Consider the following 16,607-nt stretch of genomic DNA (forward strand, 5'->3'; position numbering starts at 1 on the left):
AGCGTGGAGAACATACTCGGCTTTTTTTTAAATACGTCACCGTCACTGCTGGGGTGATGAGAAACTGTCCACCGGACAAAAAACTCCAACCAACAATGGGACCGTGGTCCGAAACCGACCTTGATGAAGACTAGATGACGGTTAGGGCGCAGTGGTGGCTTGGTAGTTAAAGCTCTGGGTTACTGATCAGAAGGTCGGGGGTTCAAGCTCCAGTACCACCAAGCTCTCACTGTTGGGCCCTTGAGCAAGACACTTAATCCTCTCTGCTCCAGGGGGCGCTGTATCATGTCTGACCCTGCACCCTGATGAAAAAAATCTGCTAATGCTAACACTGTTACAGTTATTAAAGAACGACACATCATACGTCTGACCCATTTACGGTTACGTTTAGTGTTGAGGAACGTCCGCGAGACACGTTCACTTACTTCTCTTGAAGTTAATGAGACCGAAATAAACACAGCTTGTTATCAAGAAACAGCGAAAACACAACATCCTCTCTCCTCAAGACTTTCCTGTGGCGGCAGACGTAGTTTACAAAAGTGCTTACACTGGAGACTCCTTCCGAAACGCTGACTAAACATCTCCTCACGGAAAACGTCAACCGTACACGCCGTTACCATAGAAACGATAATGATTAGAATGAGCGCATTAATATAAACCTGTCAGACCTGCCCTTAGAGAAAATGAATCAACACCTCCTGACCAATAGAACTGAGGATTCAGTAGCACTGTGGTGTAGAACAGCAGATGGCTTACAGCCAGGAATTCTACACCTGCACAGTGACCTACAGCGGCGGAAATAAGTATCGGACGCGTCAACGTTTTTTTTTTTTTTCTTCAGTGAATACATTTCCAATGAGGCTATTCACATGAAATTTTCACCAGACATCAGTGTTAACTCAAGAAATCCGGAAATATAAAGAATCCACAACATTAAAGTCCTTAAATGAAGTTACGTGTAATAAAGTGGAGTGACACGGGGAAAGAGCCTGTCAGTTGGCGGTAGAGACGTTTGAGCTTGCGAATAAATATGTGGGCTGCTATTAAATGTTGTACAAAAGGTTTGACAGGAAAACACTGCTACATGAACATGGAATTCTGTTTTGTTGATAAAATGTAAAAAATAAATAAATAAATACAATTTTCGAACATTCGCGGTCACGCAGAAACCAAAGGGGGTGTAAACTTTTGCTCTTAACTGTATATATCGGCTAAATGGAGTTTAATAGTGGGCTTGAACAGCGGTGTCAGTGGAGGTCAGCTGCTGTTCATGACTGATGCAACATGGTCACATTCCAACACTGGTTGGTGCGTGTGTGTGTGTGTGTGTGCTGTTTTTATCCCCACTCATAATGCACATCCTGTGTGTCTAGGAAGTGTGAGCAGGCTGTATATCAGTGTTTCTGTTTTACAGCCGTGTGTGTGGAATGCAGGAGGTTTCCAGCATGTCGCTCTCACGGACCACGGCTGCTGCTGACACACACACACACACACACACACACACTCTCACACTGCTATGACAGCCAGGTCAACTGCTGATCCTGCATTCACGGCTCTTCTCACAGCTGAAGAGCAGTGATGGGAGTCTCAGAGCCGAAATCTTCACACAGGATCCGAGCAGGAACATCTCAGCAATGTGGGATATCTTACTCTCTCACTCAGTCTTGCATACCGGTAAAGACCACACGACATGTCCGGGTCTCTTTAATGTCTCTTTAATGCAGGAGCATTAATGCACCTCAGCAGCTTTGCGGGTGCTTTAAATAAGTGACGCCCGTCTTTCCGTCCTCTTTCCACCATAAACATTTCAGATCTGTACAGGGAATATGTACACGCGATAAAAATGTCACACTGACGCAACAGTACCACTGCGCATGGCTCAGAGGAACAGAGGAAGTGTCTCCTTGAAACAGGAAGCCAGTCAGTCAAAGGTCGAGAAGAGCAGTTCGACAATTCAAACAAACAAAAAGAAAAAGTTACGTCACCCACCAAACACCAGACCTGCACCAGACCTGCATCAGACCTGCACCAGACCTGCATCAGACCTGCACCAGAACTCCTATGAAGCTACTCATAAGTAGCTTGGAAAATGGAGACGCAGGATCACAGTGCATCACAAATGCATAGAGGTCATCTTCAATATGCCTTATATACCTTACATCTTGCACACATTTTCACATCGTTGAGAGAGAGAGAGAGAGAGAGAGAGAGAGAGAGAGAGAGAGAGAGAGAGAGAGAGGCAGGCAAAAGCATCAGCAACCCTGTTCCTAAAAAAACAAAAAAATAAAACCAATAAAACTCTTAAGAAAAAAATATTCATTTTGCACAGCAGTTTAAAAACAAACAAACAAAAAAAACCACACACACACACACACACACACACACACACACACACACACACACACACACACACACACACACACAGCACTGACGATTCCTCAAGCTCACCGAGACGGCCATCTTTCTCTGCACATATATACAAAAACAAAACCGTATCACTCTCTGGTATAAAAATAAGTTATGAGAAGATCCCGGAGGTTCTTTTGTTTCGTGAGGTCACATGAAGCAGGTCTGTATGATAACCCGTGTTCAGGTTCCACTCAGGCTGCAGCCCTCAGGGTCGGGCCGGTGTGGGACGGAGACATCGAGCCGAACGCAGTCCAGAGGTGCCGTGTAACCTTTCGCCTGAGGTCTCTGATACTCCGAACAGCCTCCGTTCTGCAGAACTGCCGGATTCCCGCCCTTAGGGCTGTCGTAAACCCCCTCAGACTGGTCCGATCTGCCAGGATTGGCCCCCTCTGAGTGGTTTGGTCCGTCCCGTTTGGTGTGGGGTGTCTGGTAGCCCCCAGACACATTTCCTCCCACCACCTTTCTGTAGTTGCTTTTGTCTGTGGCTTTAAACGAAGAACTCTTGCTGAGGACGGCCCCAGGGACACTGTAGCTGGGATCCGGAAAGAAGACGTCCTTCCTGAAGGCGTGGCGCTCGATGATGGGTGTGGCATACTCCGGCTCCTGATTGGTCAGTGGGAGAGCATACTGATTGGCCGTGTGCAGGTAGTCATAATGAGACGTGGCCTCGTTAGTATTGTCCTTGTCCATGGGCCTGAAGGTGGAGCCTTTCCTAGACACCGTCCCCACGCCAAGCATCAGCGGCTGCTGGTAGTCTGAGAAGAGAGTGAGAGACGAGTGATACATCAGACAGAAATCAGAGATCAGAATGAGCTGAGAGGGAGCAGAGTGAGATCAGAGAACGAGATCAGAAAAAGAGATCAGATGGAGATCAGAGAGTGAGATTGGAAAGAGATCTGAGTAAGAGATCAGAAAGTGAGATTAGAAAGAGATCAGATTGAGAGATCAGAGAGTGAGATCTGAAAGAGATCAGAGAGTGAGATCTGAAGGAGATCAGAGAAAGAGATCAGATTGAAAGCTCAGAGAGTGAGACTGGAAGGAGATCCGAGAAAGAGATCAGATTGAGAGCTCAGAGAGTAAGATCGGAAAGAGATCAGATGGAGATCACAGAGTGAGATCAGAAAGACCAGAGTGAGATCAGAGTGAAATCAGACAGACTTCAGAGTGAAATCAGAAAGAGATCAGACAGATATCAGATTGAGGTGAGACGAAGAGATCAGACAAGTTTTGTAGAACCAATGCAATGCACAATACGTCTAATAAAACAGGAAGTGAGATTAGAAAAGAAGAAAACAAAACAAAACAAAAAAAAAGAACAGAATGACTCCAGTAAGATCCTACTGAATTAACTGCTGTCATGTACAATTAGCTGAAATATTCAAAAGGGGAATGTTTTTGCCTTCAAATAATAGCTGTTCTGGTGTCTGACCTGCCATGTCGCTGGTGACCAGGTCGATTTTGGGCAGGTGGTCTTTCTCCGAGCTGTAGCTGAAGGTGAACTCGGTGGACTGCTGCCTGGTGGACGGATGCTTCACCTGCTTCCAGCAACCTGGACGTGCAAAAAAAAAAAAAAAAACCCAAAACAAGAACCGATCAGAGAGACGTAATGAAAGCACAGGCCTCGCCCTAACACAACCACTAAGCCTTAAATCATACGTTTCTGTCCAACGGAGAAAAGAAAAGAAGACGAGGAGAAAGACTGCGGCGGTAATAACAAAGTTATTATGTTAAAAAAAGAAGAACGTACAGAGGACAGGAGAGAGGGATTCGGCGAAAACGTGACCGGAACCTGAGCCGCTTGTTACAATTTCACACGCTCGTCGTGTTTATCCGTCTCAAGATGTTTGCGTGAGCCTGATGTGTTCTTTCTTTTCCCTTAGGGGATTTTTAAAAAAAAAACAAAAAAAAGGTATAGTCAAAACACAGGAACCTGTTCAAACAGGAATCGATAAAACATGAAGTTGCAGTTTATTTCCCACCAACCCGTGAGACGACACGGTCGTTTAGATGAATACGGAGGAAGTGCTTGGATTAAGGTTGATCCTTTGTGTAAACGGCCGTTTGGTTAACCAGCTCATAGCAACAACAACAACAAAAAAAACCTGCTCATTAAAAAAAATAATAATAAAAACTCAGAGGGTTTTTGCAATACATTTTTTTTCTTCCCTTTTTAAACCTCATACAAAAAATATGATGAATATAAAATTGTGCATAAAATTTTACAACGGCTTGCTCTAACCTTGCAATCTGATTGGCTGAACACGAGTTGCTAAGTAACAGCGGCAATAACAGACGTGTTATTCCTGATAGCGCACCGCGTCTCGTATTATACACTGTAGCTTAATGTTATTATTATAAGGACAGTAGCAAAAGTCGCACTGCGTATGATTAGAAAAGTATGTGTAAGTGTTTTTTTGTTTGCATCGAGAGGCACAAACAGCACCAACAATTCAGTCTTCTCTTTATTTTATTTTAACTCTGCGTTTGTGTGTTTCGTGTCCAGTTGCCAAAAATGTAGCTTCTTGGTGAGGTGATTCATGCAGTGGAATAATTGAACCGAGCGCCTAGTGTTTAGCAGTTCACAGCAGCGCTATTGTCCGTCTTTCTTGTAATAAAGCACAGCAGCGGTGTGTGTGTGTATTTTCCAAACTCGGTGTTTATAGACAGTCAGTCAGGACGTCGCTGCTTCGCCGGGTTTCCTTCTGCGGCTTTAAATGTCAAGAGGTTTTCGAGTGTGTTTACAGCTGTGTGTGTGTGTGTGTGAAGTACAGTGATGTGAGGAAATGAACATTCCTGACTCTTACTCGCTCCAGAGTTTTGTCGCGTAAGGTTTGAGGAGGTTTAACGTTCGGATGCTGCTGTATAACGTCCGTGCGGGGAAAGTGTGAAAGTGTGAAAACGGAGCGCTTCATATCAGACACTCGTGGTTCGATTTTGATCTGCAGTTTAAAAGACCATCGGTTCAGCTGATCTGGATTTGATACGAAAAGAGTCGAGTCAGAGTCACGCTGTTTACAAGCTGAACATTTAGGGGTTCATCTAAACAACGGAAACAACAACAACAACAACAACAACAACCACCACCACCAATTGTTTTTACTCTATTGCCCGAAAATTGAAATATAATGCCCAAAATTGCAGTGCTGTGTTTATGCACTGACCTGTTTGTGGAAGATCTGCAGAGTCGTACATGTTCTCTTTGTTCTTCTTCCTGGAGGGAAGGAGGAAGGGAGAGAGAGAGAGAATTAGAGTCAGAGAGAGACAAAAAGAAGGAGAGAGAGATAGAGAGACAAAGAAAGAAGGGAAGAGCAAGAGACAAAGGCAGAGAGAGAGAGAGAGAGACAGACACAAAACAAATTAGAGTCCGAGAGAGAAAGAAGAAGACAGACCGTAACAGAAAGAAGGAGAGAGAGACAAAAAGGAGAGAATGAGAGAGGCAGACATAAAAATAATTAGCGACGGAGAGACAGACAGAAAGAAGGTGAGACAGAGACGCACACAATGAATTAGAGTTTGAGAGAGAGAGAGACAGGAGACAGAAAGAAGAGAAGAAGGGAGAGAGATGGAGAGAGAGACAAAAAATTTGAGTTAGAGAGAAAGACAGAAAGTGAGAGGCACGCACAAAGAATTAGTGTCAGAGAGAGAGAGAGACAAAGAGGCAGAAATAAAGGAAAAGAGACAGACAGGGAGGGAGAGAGAGAGAGAGAGAGAAGGGGAGAGGTCGACAGATTAACGTGAGCAGAGTCTTTCCCTCGGGATCTCCAGCTCAGGTTATTGTTCCTGCTTCACTCCTCCACAGCTTTATCATCCTTTCCCCTAACCCCTCCATCCCCAGCCTGACACAGAGTGACCCTATCTCCTGACTCTGACCTCTGTCCCTCCCTCCCTCCCTCCCTCCTTTTCTACACCTCCATCTTCCCTTCCCTTTCTCTTCCACAGTCTGCTACACAATAAGTGTGATCAGAAGGATGATAGTACCACTGGTCAGTTGCTCAGTCGTGCACACCAGCAGCCCACATGCTTATCAGCGCAGACAACAAAAACCAGCACGTACACACACACACACACACACGCACACACGTCTCTGCATCTCCACCAGTTCAATAAAGCTTGCTGCATAAGCAACAGAAAGCGAGTGAAGATAAACCCAGGACATTGCTCATCTCAGCGCTCCTGTGCATTAGATAAGGAAAAGTAGGCACGTCAGTCGACTGATTTACAGCACCGCCACTTCCAGACTTTCTACTGACCGTGACCGTGCATGGTGTGCGAGGACGCTCGCACAGGAGTCCCCCTTCATACTTGTACACAACGTCCAACAACAAAGCAAAAAAACCCCCCGAAAACTAATCAGAGTTCAGTGTTTCAGTGCAGGAGTGATAAATAAAATGCAACACGGGCGTAACCTTGCTTCGACTGGCGTTTTGGTTTCGACTCGTTTCTGTTCAAGCTGTACATGTTCCAGCGACTGCACTCGAACAGTCTATAGCCCAGTGCAGGTATTTATATTTCCATCACAGAAACGTATGACGTCTGTAACAAACTCCGCTGAAGTGTGCTGCATTTCTCATGCGTTCGGTCCACTGTAACAATTAAAATAGCTTAAACGTCATCGAGTGCACTTACTTCTGCAGCGCTTTAAAAACGCAGATCCCAGACACCAGTACCACGGCCACACACACCACCACCGACACCACGATGATGATCAGCTTCACTGGGGACGAAGGAAAAGGAAGGAGGCGTCAAGAAAGACGTTACAGGAAGCGTATGATGTTTAACGTGTAAAGCGGGAGATGTCGATGAAGCTGTACCCAGATCAAACTGAGGCAGGTGCTCCGGGATTTCACTTTCATCCGGTTCGGGTCGGCTGGACAAAACCTCCTGCGTGTCCGGAGACGTCGCGTTGACTACTGCAAACAGAAGTGCGGAAGTAGCAAGATTTACAAGTTAGGCCTAGCTTGCTGGTGAAATATATCCGAATGTTTATTCAACATCATGTCATCCTCTTTTTAAAGAAACGTGTTATCCGTGGCTTGTTTTGAACTGAAATGCACATCCCTGGAATGTCGTCGATCGTGCAACGGCTGACCTTATCGCTCACGTCACGATCGTCCTTTTCCGACACACTCACCTGGAGCACTTCTGACATACGAGCAGCCCAGGAGCTCCGCGCTCGGAGCGCCGTTCCCCCCGTGCCACCGCAGAGGGACGACACGGACGTAACGTGCGACAAAAGAGGGGCGGAAAGCGTTGCGTGTCTGGTAGAGATGGTCCACGTTCCCTTCAAATATCTGCCAGACAGATATCAGAGTTCACCTGAGTGAAAACGGCAACCGGATACACTTAATTAACCGATTCGGTTCACTTCACTGTCTCACCATGTCTTCAGAGCCATCAGACTGTGTGTACGTGCGCCAGCGGTTCTTCTCCTTGTACAAGATCTTGTAGCTCTCCACAAAGTAACCGGAATCTGAACCCTTGGTTAAAATCCCTAAAAATGAAGACCAAATTTATTAGGAGGAAGATAAGTACAAAATACTTTGCGGCTGGGAGGGAACCCCATTCATTTATATTGAAACTTATCTACATGTAAAATAAACGAGGACAACGTTAATTCAGCTGTCCATAAACTTTTGTCCATAGAGTGTATGATGATAAAACCACAGTATGTTCGTGGTAAACAAATAAATGCATTTTGTCGGAACTTTTGATAAATCTGACGCTATAAAGCAGGAAGTGATTGAAACTGCAGTCAAAAGTAAACACGTTAACTGCATTAAAACCGCCTGTGAATTGAACCGCCAACCCTACGACTAGTGGACAACCCGCTCTACCACCTGAGCCACAGCCGACCAGACTTCCTGCTGCTGTACAGCCGAGACGTCTCCTACCGGTGCCTGAGTGGTGAACCGGAGACCTGTCGTTACCTCGTTTGTCGCCCGTCAGAACCCGAGAGCTTGTGCGTTCAGCCGTCATGCATGAAACCTACTAATTTGGTGATTGCAGTTTAAAAAAAAAAAAAAAAAAAAAAAAAAAGGAAACGCAAACCAACAAAGATGCTGATATCGGAGTTTGGAATCTGCATTCAAATAAATATCCTCATCTGCTTAGGTTAAGCATTTAACTGGGTGTAAAGCGCTCTAAGTACACTCTACAGTGTTTTTATGTTACACCCTATGTAGTGAGCATGGGGTGGTCGTGGTGGCGTGACAGTTAAGGCTCTGGGTTACTGATCAGGAGGTCGGGGGTTCAAGCCCCAGCACTGCCAAGCTGCCACGGTTAGACCCTTGAGCAAGGCCCTTAACCCTCTCTGCTCCAGGGGCGCTGCATCATGGCTGACCCTGCACTCTGACCCCAAGCTCTTAACATGCTGGGGTATGGAAGAAAAGAATGTCACTGTGCTGTAATGACCAATAAAGACTCATTATCATATTATATAGTCAATATCTTGGAACAGACCTAGTCAACTGAAGTTTCTAAGGCTCCAGCTACAAGCTTAGAAAGTTTCAGATAGCAACTATCATGACTGAATGACGGTACGTTTAATGCCTGACAATTAGTGATAGTTCACGGCTATAAATAAGAATTTTACGTGGTTGTTTTGTATAGTAGTAGCACGTCACGTTCCCACTTTTTTCTCAAGACAAGCGCTTGAGAAATCTATGAAACTTTCTGAGCTCTAGCCCTGTAGCTAGCCTCTGGTCCAATGAGTTTCTGTAACCTAAATAATTGACATTCCTACACATGATCAGCAGTAACACATTGAAACCATACAAGTTGATGTTTAGCAAACTAGAGTCAATGAACTAGGCCCATTTTTTACAATTTTTTTTAAAGACACTTATATACTCTACTACAGTATTTTTCCATGTACTCGGTTTGGTCTGCTGAAACATCTATACCACAATAATAATAATAAACTTTATTTTATAAGGCGCCTTTAAAAGCAGCTTCTCAAAAGCGCTGTATACTAAATAACCACGGTCTGCCTGCTGATGACCCCTGATAAAGGAAGACATTTGGGATTGGACCTTCGATCGCGCGGAAGAAATGTAAAATCGAGCAAAAACATCCGTGACGTAAAAACAAATCGGAAACGTTAAAGAGTTAAAGAGAAAATGGCCAAAGGAGATTAGAAAAGGATAGAAACATCATCAGACAGTCAACTACACTACCGTCGATCACTGTTCCATCCACCAGAGGAATGATCAGGATGATCATGTGACCTGTGAATAGTGGTCTGCGCTCTTATTAGCTCCACCCACATTTCCCTGTGGGGTTCTCTTGGTGCAAGAGCCTGAAGTGTAACCTAATTCAGCACGGACACTTAGTTACAGAAAGGCCTCTTTTGGTGGAAAAAAACCCCCAACAACCTCATTTATCATCATATCGCGTTGTGCTTTAAATACAAGAAGAAAAATCAACTAAACAGTCAAGACAAACTGCACCCTGAATCATCTCCTCTCTCTCGTTTGCACTGATGAGGATAAAGCTTCCAGCCGAGGCCGCGAGAACACCAGAGGCCGATGACCTTCTCTAAATAAAGAGCGGTATTCTTCAGTGACATTCGGCCTCATAATATAATACCAGCGCTGCTAAGATAACAGAGCGTCCTCTCTCTGAGGAGCCGAGTTCAGTCACAAACATCACATCAAAAAAAAAATAAAGAAATAAAAATCACGGCTTCCGTGCAGAACACAAAGCGAGCTTTCTCTCGTTCTGGGTGCGCTTTGAAATCGGCCTGGCCGCCGTGTTCGAAATAAACTCTGCCTTCTCCCGTACTGAAATGTGCCTTTGTAAATAAATAAGTAAATAAGCCATGAACAAAAAAAAAAACCAAAAAACAAACAGAAGCGCTTTCAGTGCTTTTACACAACACTAGGAATAAAGCTGCAGTGATCAGCTGGGTGTAAGGCGGAGGAGCATGGGAACTCTCATGTGCTCTAGGGCACTAACATTGGATACTTCATCGACGGTCACGAGAAAGAGCCTTTGTACGGATAATTAGCCCTTGTAACAGTCTCTGGACTGAAGCCTGGACTCTGATCCCTTTCCTTCTCTTTCTCTCTCTGACAGATGTGTGCATAGAGAGGTCTAATCCTGTTAATCTGCATTATTCCACAACGGAAAAAAAAAGGGGTTGAAAACCGATCGAGAAAAACAGCTGAAATCTAAGAAGCCGTGTTTCACTGAGCTTTCAGGTCGAGAGTGTTGACTCGGAGGAGATTTGTACCTACGCTCCGGCCTGGTGAACACGGATGTAGGAATGCAGGATGTCGGAATCCAGATGCAGGAGCGGTGTTTTAGCCACACGTTATGTTATGCTCGTGTAAACGTGACGGAATCTCCAAACCACATCCAGCAGCTAAAACCCCATCCGATTAAAGAGGAAAAAAAAAAAAACATGAAAGTCAACCACCTTACTCATAAACCAACTAAAATCGAGGAACAACCCTGGAATTTGGTGTTCGGATGTAACGGGTTCATTTGCATATTAACGCAAGATACAGCTGTCAGATTTCAGCCCGTCTTACCAAAAACAAAACACACATTTTAATTAAAAGGGTAAACGCATGTTGTTAAAATACAATCCAGATGCTGTCTTAATAACCGAGCTGAACCTCTGCAAGCGTCATGCTATGACGTGTGCGACGTATTTAATTTTTTATTCAGTAAATATCTGATTTTTCCTCAAAGAACAATCATCCATAATTCGCAGTAAACATTCTTATACATAAATTAAGTCATAAATTTACCTTGGCGCCAACAGTGTAATTTTTTCCCTCCTCCACTATAACTGAGAAAGCTGTATTGAGCCTCACTCACTTATTTGAACTAATCTTACAGTGCCCTCCACTAATATTGGCACCCTTGGTAAATATGAGCAAAAATTCTTTGCTATCCATGAGAGTGGGGTATTTTCGGTGAATTTTTTGAACAAACGATTAAACAATAAAAGACCGTTTTTCCACATATTTACCAAGGGTGCCAATATTAGTGCAATGAGCTGTATATAGTGAGTCACGGAACATCAGATCAGTCCCTCCAGGATTGAAAAAAAAAATCAGGCAAACGCCGCAATGTTCAGAGGGTTTAGGATTCGAGACGTGTCGCGTGACGTCATCACGACGTGCGTTCAGCCAAAGCCGTCTTCCGTTCACGTGCGTCGGAAACGAGTACAGCTAAAAGGACTCGTTTACCGGTAAACATCACCGCGAGACAATTTCGTGCAACTGTGATTCCACCGATTCAAGTAGTTTTTCTGCGAAAAAAAAATGAAAAGAACAAATAAAATCTCTGCGAATCGCGTCGTGGATTTTGAAAAAAGCTGCAGCAAAATCAAGCTTTTTTGGTGCAACAATCATTAAAAAAAAAAAAAAAAGTGAAAAATAAAACGCAGCAAAATCCTGACGAGACAGATAAATAAAACGTGCATGCTTCAGGTCAACTTCAATTCCCACTGTAACCTTTGAATGTTATTTACACGTGAAATGTTCCGTCACACATTTTTTTTCTTCTTCAATATACATGTGCACGTTTTTCCACTTTACTGATGGACGACCGCTGGACAATTTCCTGGAGAATGAGATCATCCGATACTTATGTCTCTAATGTTTATATCCCCTGTAACAGATAAGCGTGAAAAGTAAATACGATGCTTTAGTAACTCGAACCTGTTATCCTCTTCTTCTCTCCCAGGTCGAGCTGGAGCCAGTGTTTACTGTCAGGCTCGTTGTCCCAGATTCCCGTCGGGGAGACGGAGTGGACGAGGCCTGGGGACCGATCGCTCCGAGTCCCATCGAATACGTCCTTCTCCCACGAGGACTTGACGGACACGGTTTGAAGTAACATCTGATTGGGACAGTCTGTAGAGGGAGAAAAGGAAAGAAAACAGAGGGCACTTTTATCAAGAGCCAGTTTTTACAAAAATCCAAATTCTTAGTTCTTAAATAATCCGCAGGTCTTGGGTACAAATCTTCAGCATCCGGGTGAGAACACTGAAACAAGAGTGAGACTTGGATATATTTGGAAAGGAAAATGTTTAGGGTGTCTGTGTGGGACCATCCACAGGAGAAGAAGGTGAGTCACGAGTGCGGAAAGAAGTGAAGGATGAATCGGGCAGATCCGGAGAGCGACAGGAACCACGGCAGTAGAAGTGAGTCAGAATCTGGCACCGGCTTCACATCAGGCAGCTGGAGTGCATGTCACGTCCCAAATAACATAAGTGTACTAAGGAGCATGAAAATAGCGCACCAGCAGCTGTTACTTCATATAGCTACTATGTAGAACACCAGTATGAGGGTCGGGATGCTGCTGTGTGTTGATCGGCCAGCATTAGTGATTTATAGGCTAAATCATTCTAGCCTAGATGATTAGATTATTCTAGATCAGTATAATATATTTACGTGTACAGACAGACAGAAAGATAGATAGACTGACACAGACATGTAGATAGACACAGTTAGAAAGACAGGTAGACAAACAGAAATGGATTCAGACTGACAGGCAAGCAGACAGACAAACAGATAGAGAGATACACAGATAAAAAGACAAACAGCTAAACAGACAGAAAGTCAGAGAGACACACTGATGTGGACAGTTAGACAGATACAGACAGAGAGACAGCTTCAGTCAGTCATCTCACAGCCTTGGTCAGTCATCTCACAGCTCCGGTCAGTGATCTCACAACTCCGGTCAGTGATCTCACAGCCTCGGTCAGTCATCTCACAGCCTCGGTCAGTGATCTCACAGCCTCGGTCAGTCATCTCACAGCCCCGGTCAGTCATCTCTCAGCTCCGGTCAGTCATCTCTCAGCTCCGGTCAGACATCTCTCAGCTCCGGTCAGACATCTCACAGCTCCGGTCAGTCATCTCACAGCTCCGGTCAGTCATCTCACAGCCTCGGTCAGTCATCTCACAGCATCGGTCAGTCATCTCACAGCTCCGGTCAGTGATCTCTCAGCTCCGGTCAGTGATCTCACAGCCTCGGTCAGTCATCTCTCAGCTCCGGTCAGACATCTCTCAGCTCCGGTCAGACATCTCACAGCTCCGGTCAGACATCTCTCAGCTCCGGTCAGTCATCTCACAGCTCCGGTCAGTCATCTCACAGCTCCGGTCAGTCATCTCACAGCTCCGGTCAGACATCTCTCAGCTCCGGTCAGTCATCTCACAGCTCCGGTCAGTCATCTCACAGCTCCGGTCAGTGATCTCTCAGCTCCGGTCAGACATCTCACAGCTCCGGTCAGACATCTCTCAGCTCCGGTCAGTCATCTCACAGCTCCGGTCAGTCATCTCTCAGCTCCGGTCAGTCATCTCACAGCTCCGGTCAGTCATCTCACAGCTCCGGTCAGTGATCTCTCAGCTCCGGTCAGTGATCTCTCAGCTCCGGTCAGTCATCTCACAGCTCCGGTCAGTGATCTCTCAGCTCCGGTCAGTGATCTCACAGCCTTGGTCAGTCATCTCACAGCTCCGGTCAGTCATCTCACAGCCTCGGTCAGTCATCTCACAGCCTCGGTCAGTCATCTCTCAGCTCCGGTCAGTCATCTCACAGCCTCGGTCAGTCATCTCACAGCTCCGGTCAGTCATCTCTCAGCTCCGGTCAGTCATCTCACAGCCTTGGTCAGTCATCTAACAGCTCCGGTCAGTCATCTAACAGCTCCGGTCAGTCATCTCACAGCCTTGGTCAGTCATCTCACAGCCCCGGTCAGTGATCTCACAGCCTCGGTCAGTCATCTCTCAGCTCCGGTCAGTGATCTCACAGCTCCGGTCAGTCATCTCACAGCTCCGGTCAGTCATCTCACAGCCTCGGTCAGTCATCTCACAGCCTCGGTCAGTCATCTCTCAGCTCCGGTCAGTCATCTCACAGCCTCGGTCAGTCATCTCTCAGCTCCGGTCAGTCATCTCACAGCTCCGGTCAGTCATCTCACAGCCCCGGTCAGTCATCTCAGCTCACAGTCAGAGAGACACACTGATGTGGACAGTTAGACAGATACAGACAGAGAGACAGCTTCAGTCAGTGACCTCACAGCCTCGGTCAGTCATCTCACAGCCTCGGTCAGCGATCGCTCCACTCCGGTCTGTGATCTCTCCGCTCCGGTCAGTGAACTCACAGCCTCGGTCAGTGATCTTATAGTAATCTGGCCTTTACACATGCAGTTAAATTGAGAACAGTTTTTTTGCCCGACAGGAAAGCAATAAAAAGGGATACAAAAAACATCAAACAGAAATAGCACTGCTTTTCTGGCTGTGTGTGGATTGTGTTCAACATGCATGTGGGCTGTGACTTATTTATGGTGCTCAATGACTCAACAGGAAGTTAAAAAGCCCCTTAAAAAGCTCAATGCGTCTGTACTTAAACAGGGTCACGGGTATGAAATATATTAGTACATATATATATAAAAAAAAAGAGAGATGAGAAAGGGCTTTTATTTCACCATCTGAAAGCCACTTCCTTGGTGTGTCAGTGTTTGATGGTACGAGTGTCAGGTGGAGCTTGGGAGGGGGCGGGACAGTGATCCTGATTGAAGTGGCTGGAGACAGATTGACAGTAATGAGGTTTCGGTTGGTTTAAAGGAGAGGGGGTTGTCTGTCACGGTCTTAAGTGCACTGTGGTGCAGTAAATTAATTTCAGATTGATTTGTAGCCACTCATCTATTTATCCAGGGTGTGTGTGTGTGTGTGTGTGTGTGTGTGTGTGTGTGGTGGCCATTCTGCGACATCATCCTAGTGAAACACAACGAGTAGTGTTTTTCTGCTGAGGTGCAGAAATGAGCAGGTGTGTGAAGCGGCCGTTGGTTGACAGCAGGCTGCCGTTTGGTCTGTTAGCGTAGTTCTTGGCACAGAGAGTCACCTGAGACGTGCCAGCACAAGTCAAGCTACTCTGATGAAATAAAACCCTCCTGCTGCCAGACTGTCAGGTAGAAATAAATCTAATCAGGAGATAAGAGGTTCCCACGCTTCATGAAGCAGCCTGAGAAACCACCAGCAGGACTTTCACTCGCTCCAACACAGGTAAATCTACTTAAACAGAACAAATTGACTTACATAAATAAATAAATAAATAAATAAACAGATTCCTAAAAAAAAAGAATAATTATGAACACCACAAATAGCAAAGAAGGGGGACAAAAAGGGGGAGAGGGGGTGAGGAAGGAAGGAAGGAAGGGGAGAGAGGAAAGAAGGATAAATGAATGAATGAAGGAACAAGGGGAAAACATGAAGAAAAAAAAGGAAGGAAAGAAGGAAAGAGAAAAAAAGAAGGAGGAAAGAAAGGAGGAGGAAAGAAAGGAAGAGGAATGAAGGAAGGGGAGAGAGGAAAAAAGGAAGGGGTGAGGAAAGGAGGAGGAATAAAGGAAGAGGAGAGAGGAAAGAAGGAGGAATGAAGGACAGGGGGAGAGAGGAAAGAAGGAGGAATGAAGGAAGGGGAGAGAGGAAAGAAGGAGGAATGAAGGAAGGGGAGAGAGGAAAGAAGGAGGAAGGAAGCAGAGAGAGGAATGAAAGAGGAATGAAGGAAGGGGAGAGAGGAAAGAAGGAGGAATGAAGGAAGAGGAGAGAGGAAAGAAGGAGGAATGAAGGAAGGGGAGAGAGGAAAGAAGGAGGAAGGAAGCAGAGAGAGGAATGAAAGAGGAATGAAGGAAGGGGAGAGAGGAAAGAAGGAGGAATGAAGGAAGGGGAGAGAGGAAAGAAGGAGGAATGAAGGAAGGGGAGAGAGGAATGAAAGAGGAATGAAGGAAGGGGAGAGAGGAAAGAAGGAGGAATGAAGGAAGGGGAGAGAGGAAAGAAGGAGGAATGAAGGAAGGGGAGAGAGGAATGAAAGAGGAATGAAGGAAGGGGAGAGAGGAAAGAAGGAGGAAGGAAGCAGAGAGAGGAATGAAAGAGGAATGAAGGAAGGGGAGAGAGGAAAGAAGGAGGAATGAAGGAAGGGGAGAGAGGAAAGAAGGAGGAATGAAGGAAGGGGAGAGAGGAATGAAAGAGGAATGAAGGAAGGGGAGAGAGGAAAGAAGGAGGAATGAAGGAAGGGGAGAGAGGAAAGAAGGAGGAATGAAGGAAGGGGAGAGAGGAATGAAAGAGGAATGAAGGAAGGGGAGAGAGGAAAGAAGGAGGAATGAAGGAAGGGGAGAGAGGAAAGAAGGAGGAATGAAGGAAGGGGAGAGAGGAAAGAAGGAGGAATGAAGGAAGGGGAGAGAGGAAAGAAGGAGG

General features: G+C 45.5%; 1 protein-coding gene across 1 annotated transcript in view; it reads right to left on the reverse strand.

Annotated features, from left to right (window-relative positions):
* Positions 1 to 1,701: 1,701 nt before the first annotated feature.
* The window catches only part of dcbld1 (discoidin, CUB and LCCL domain containing 1), a 36,130-nt gene continuing 21,224 nt past the window's right edge, over positions 1,702 to 16,607 (reverse strand). The window contains exons 8-15 of the mRNA XM_053613758.1: positions 12,084 to 12,275; positions 7,788 to 7,900; positions 7,541 to 7,700; positions 7,221 to 7,319; positions 7,036 to 7,123; positions 5,571 to 5,620; positions 3,839 to 3,958; positions 1,702 to 3,164 (exon numbers count right to left, since the gene is read on the reverse strand). Of these exons, the coding sequence (XP_053469733.1) occupies positions 2,590 to 3,164; positions 3,839 to 3,958; positions 5,571 to 5,620; positions 7,036 to 7,123; positions 7,221 to 7,319; positions 7,541 to 7,700; positions 7,788 to 7,900; positions 12,084 to 12,275 (1,397 nt within the window). The 3' untranslated portion in view covers positions 1,702 to 2,589. The remainder of the gene's footprint in view (positions 3,165 to 3,838; positions 3,959 to 5,570; positions 5,621 to 7,035; positions 7,124 to 7,220; positions 7,320 to 7,540; positions 7,701 to 7,787; positions 7,901 to 12,083; positions 12,276 to 16,607) is intronic.

Source organism: Ictalurus furcatus, chromosome 25 (genome assembly GCF_023375685.1).
Source record: "Ictalurus furcatus strain D&B chromosome 25, Billie_1.0, whole genome shotgun sequence".
NCBI classification, from domain to species: Eukaryota; Metazoa; Chordata; class Actinopteri; order Siluriformes; family Ictaluridae; genus Ictalurus; species Ictalurus furcatus.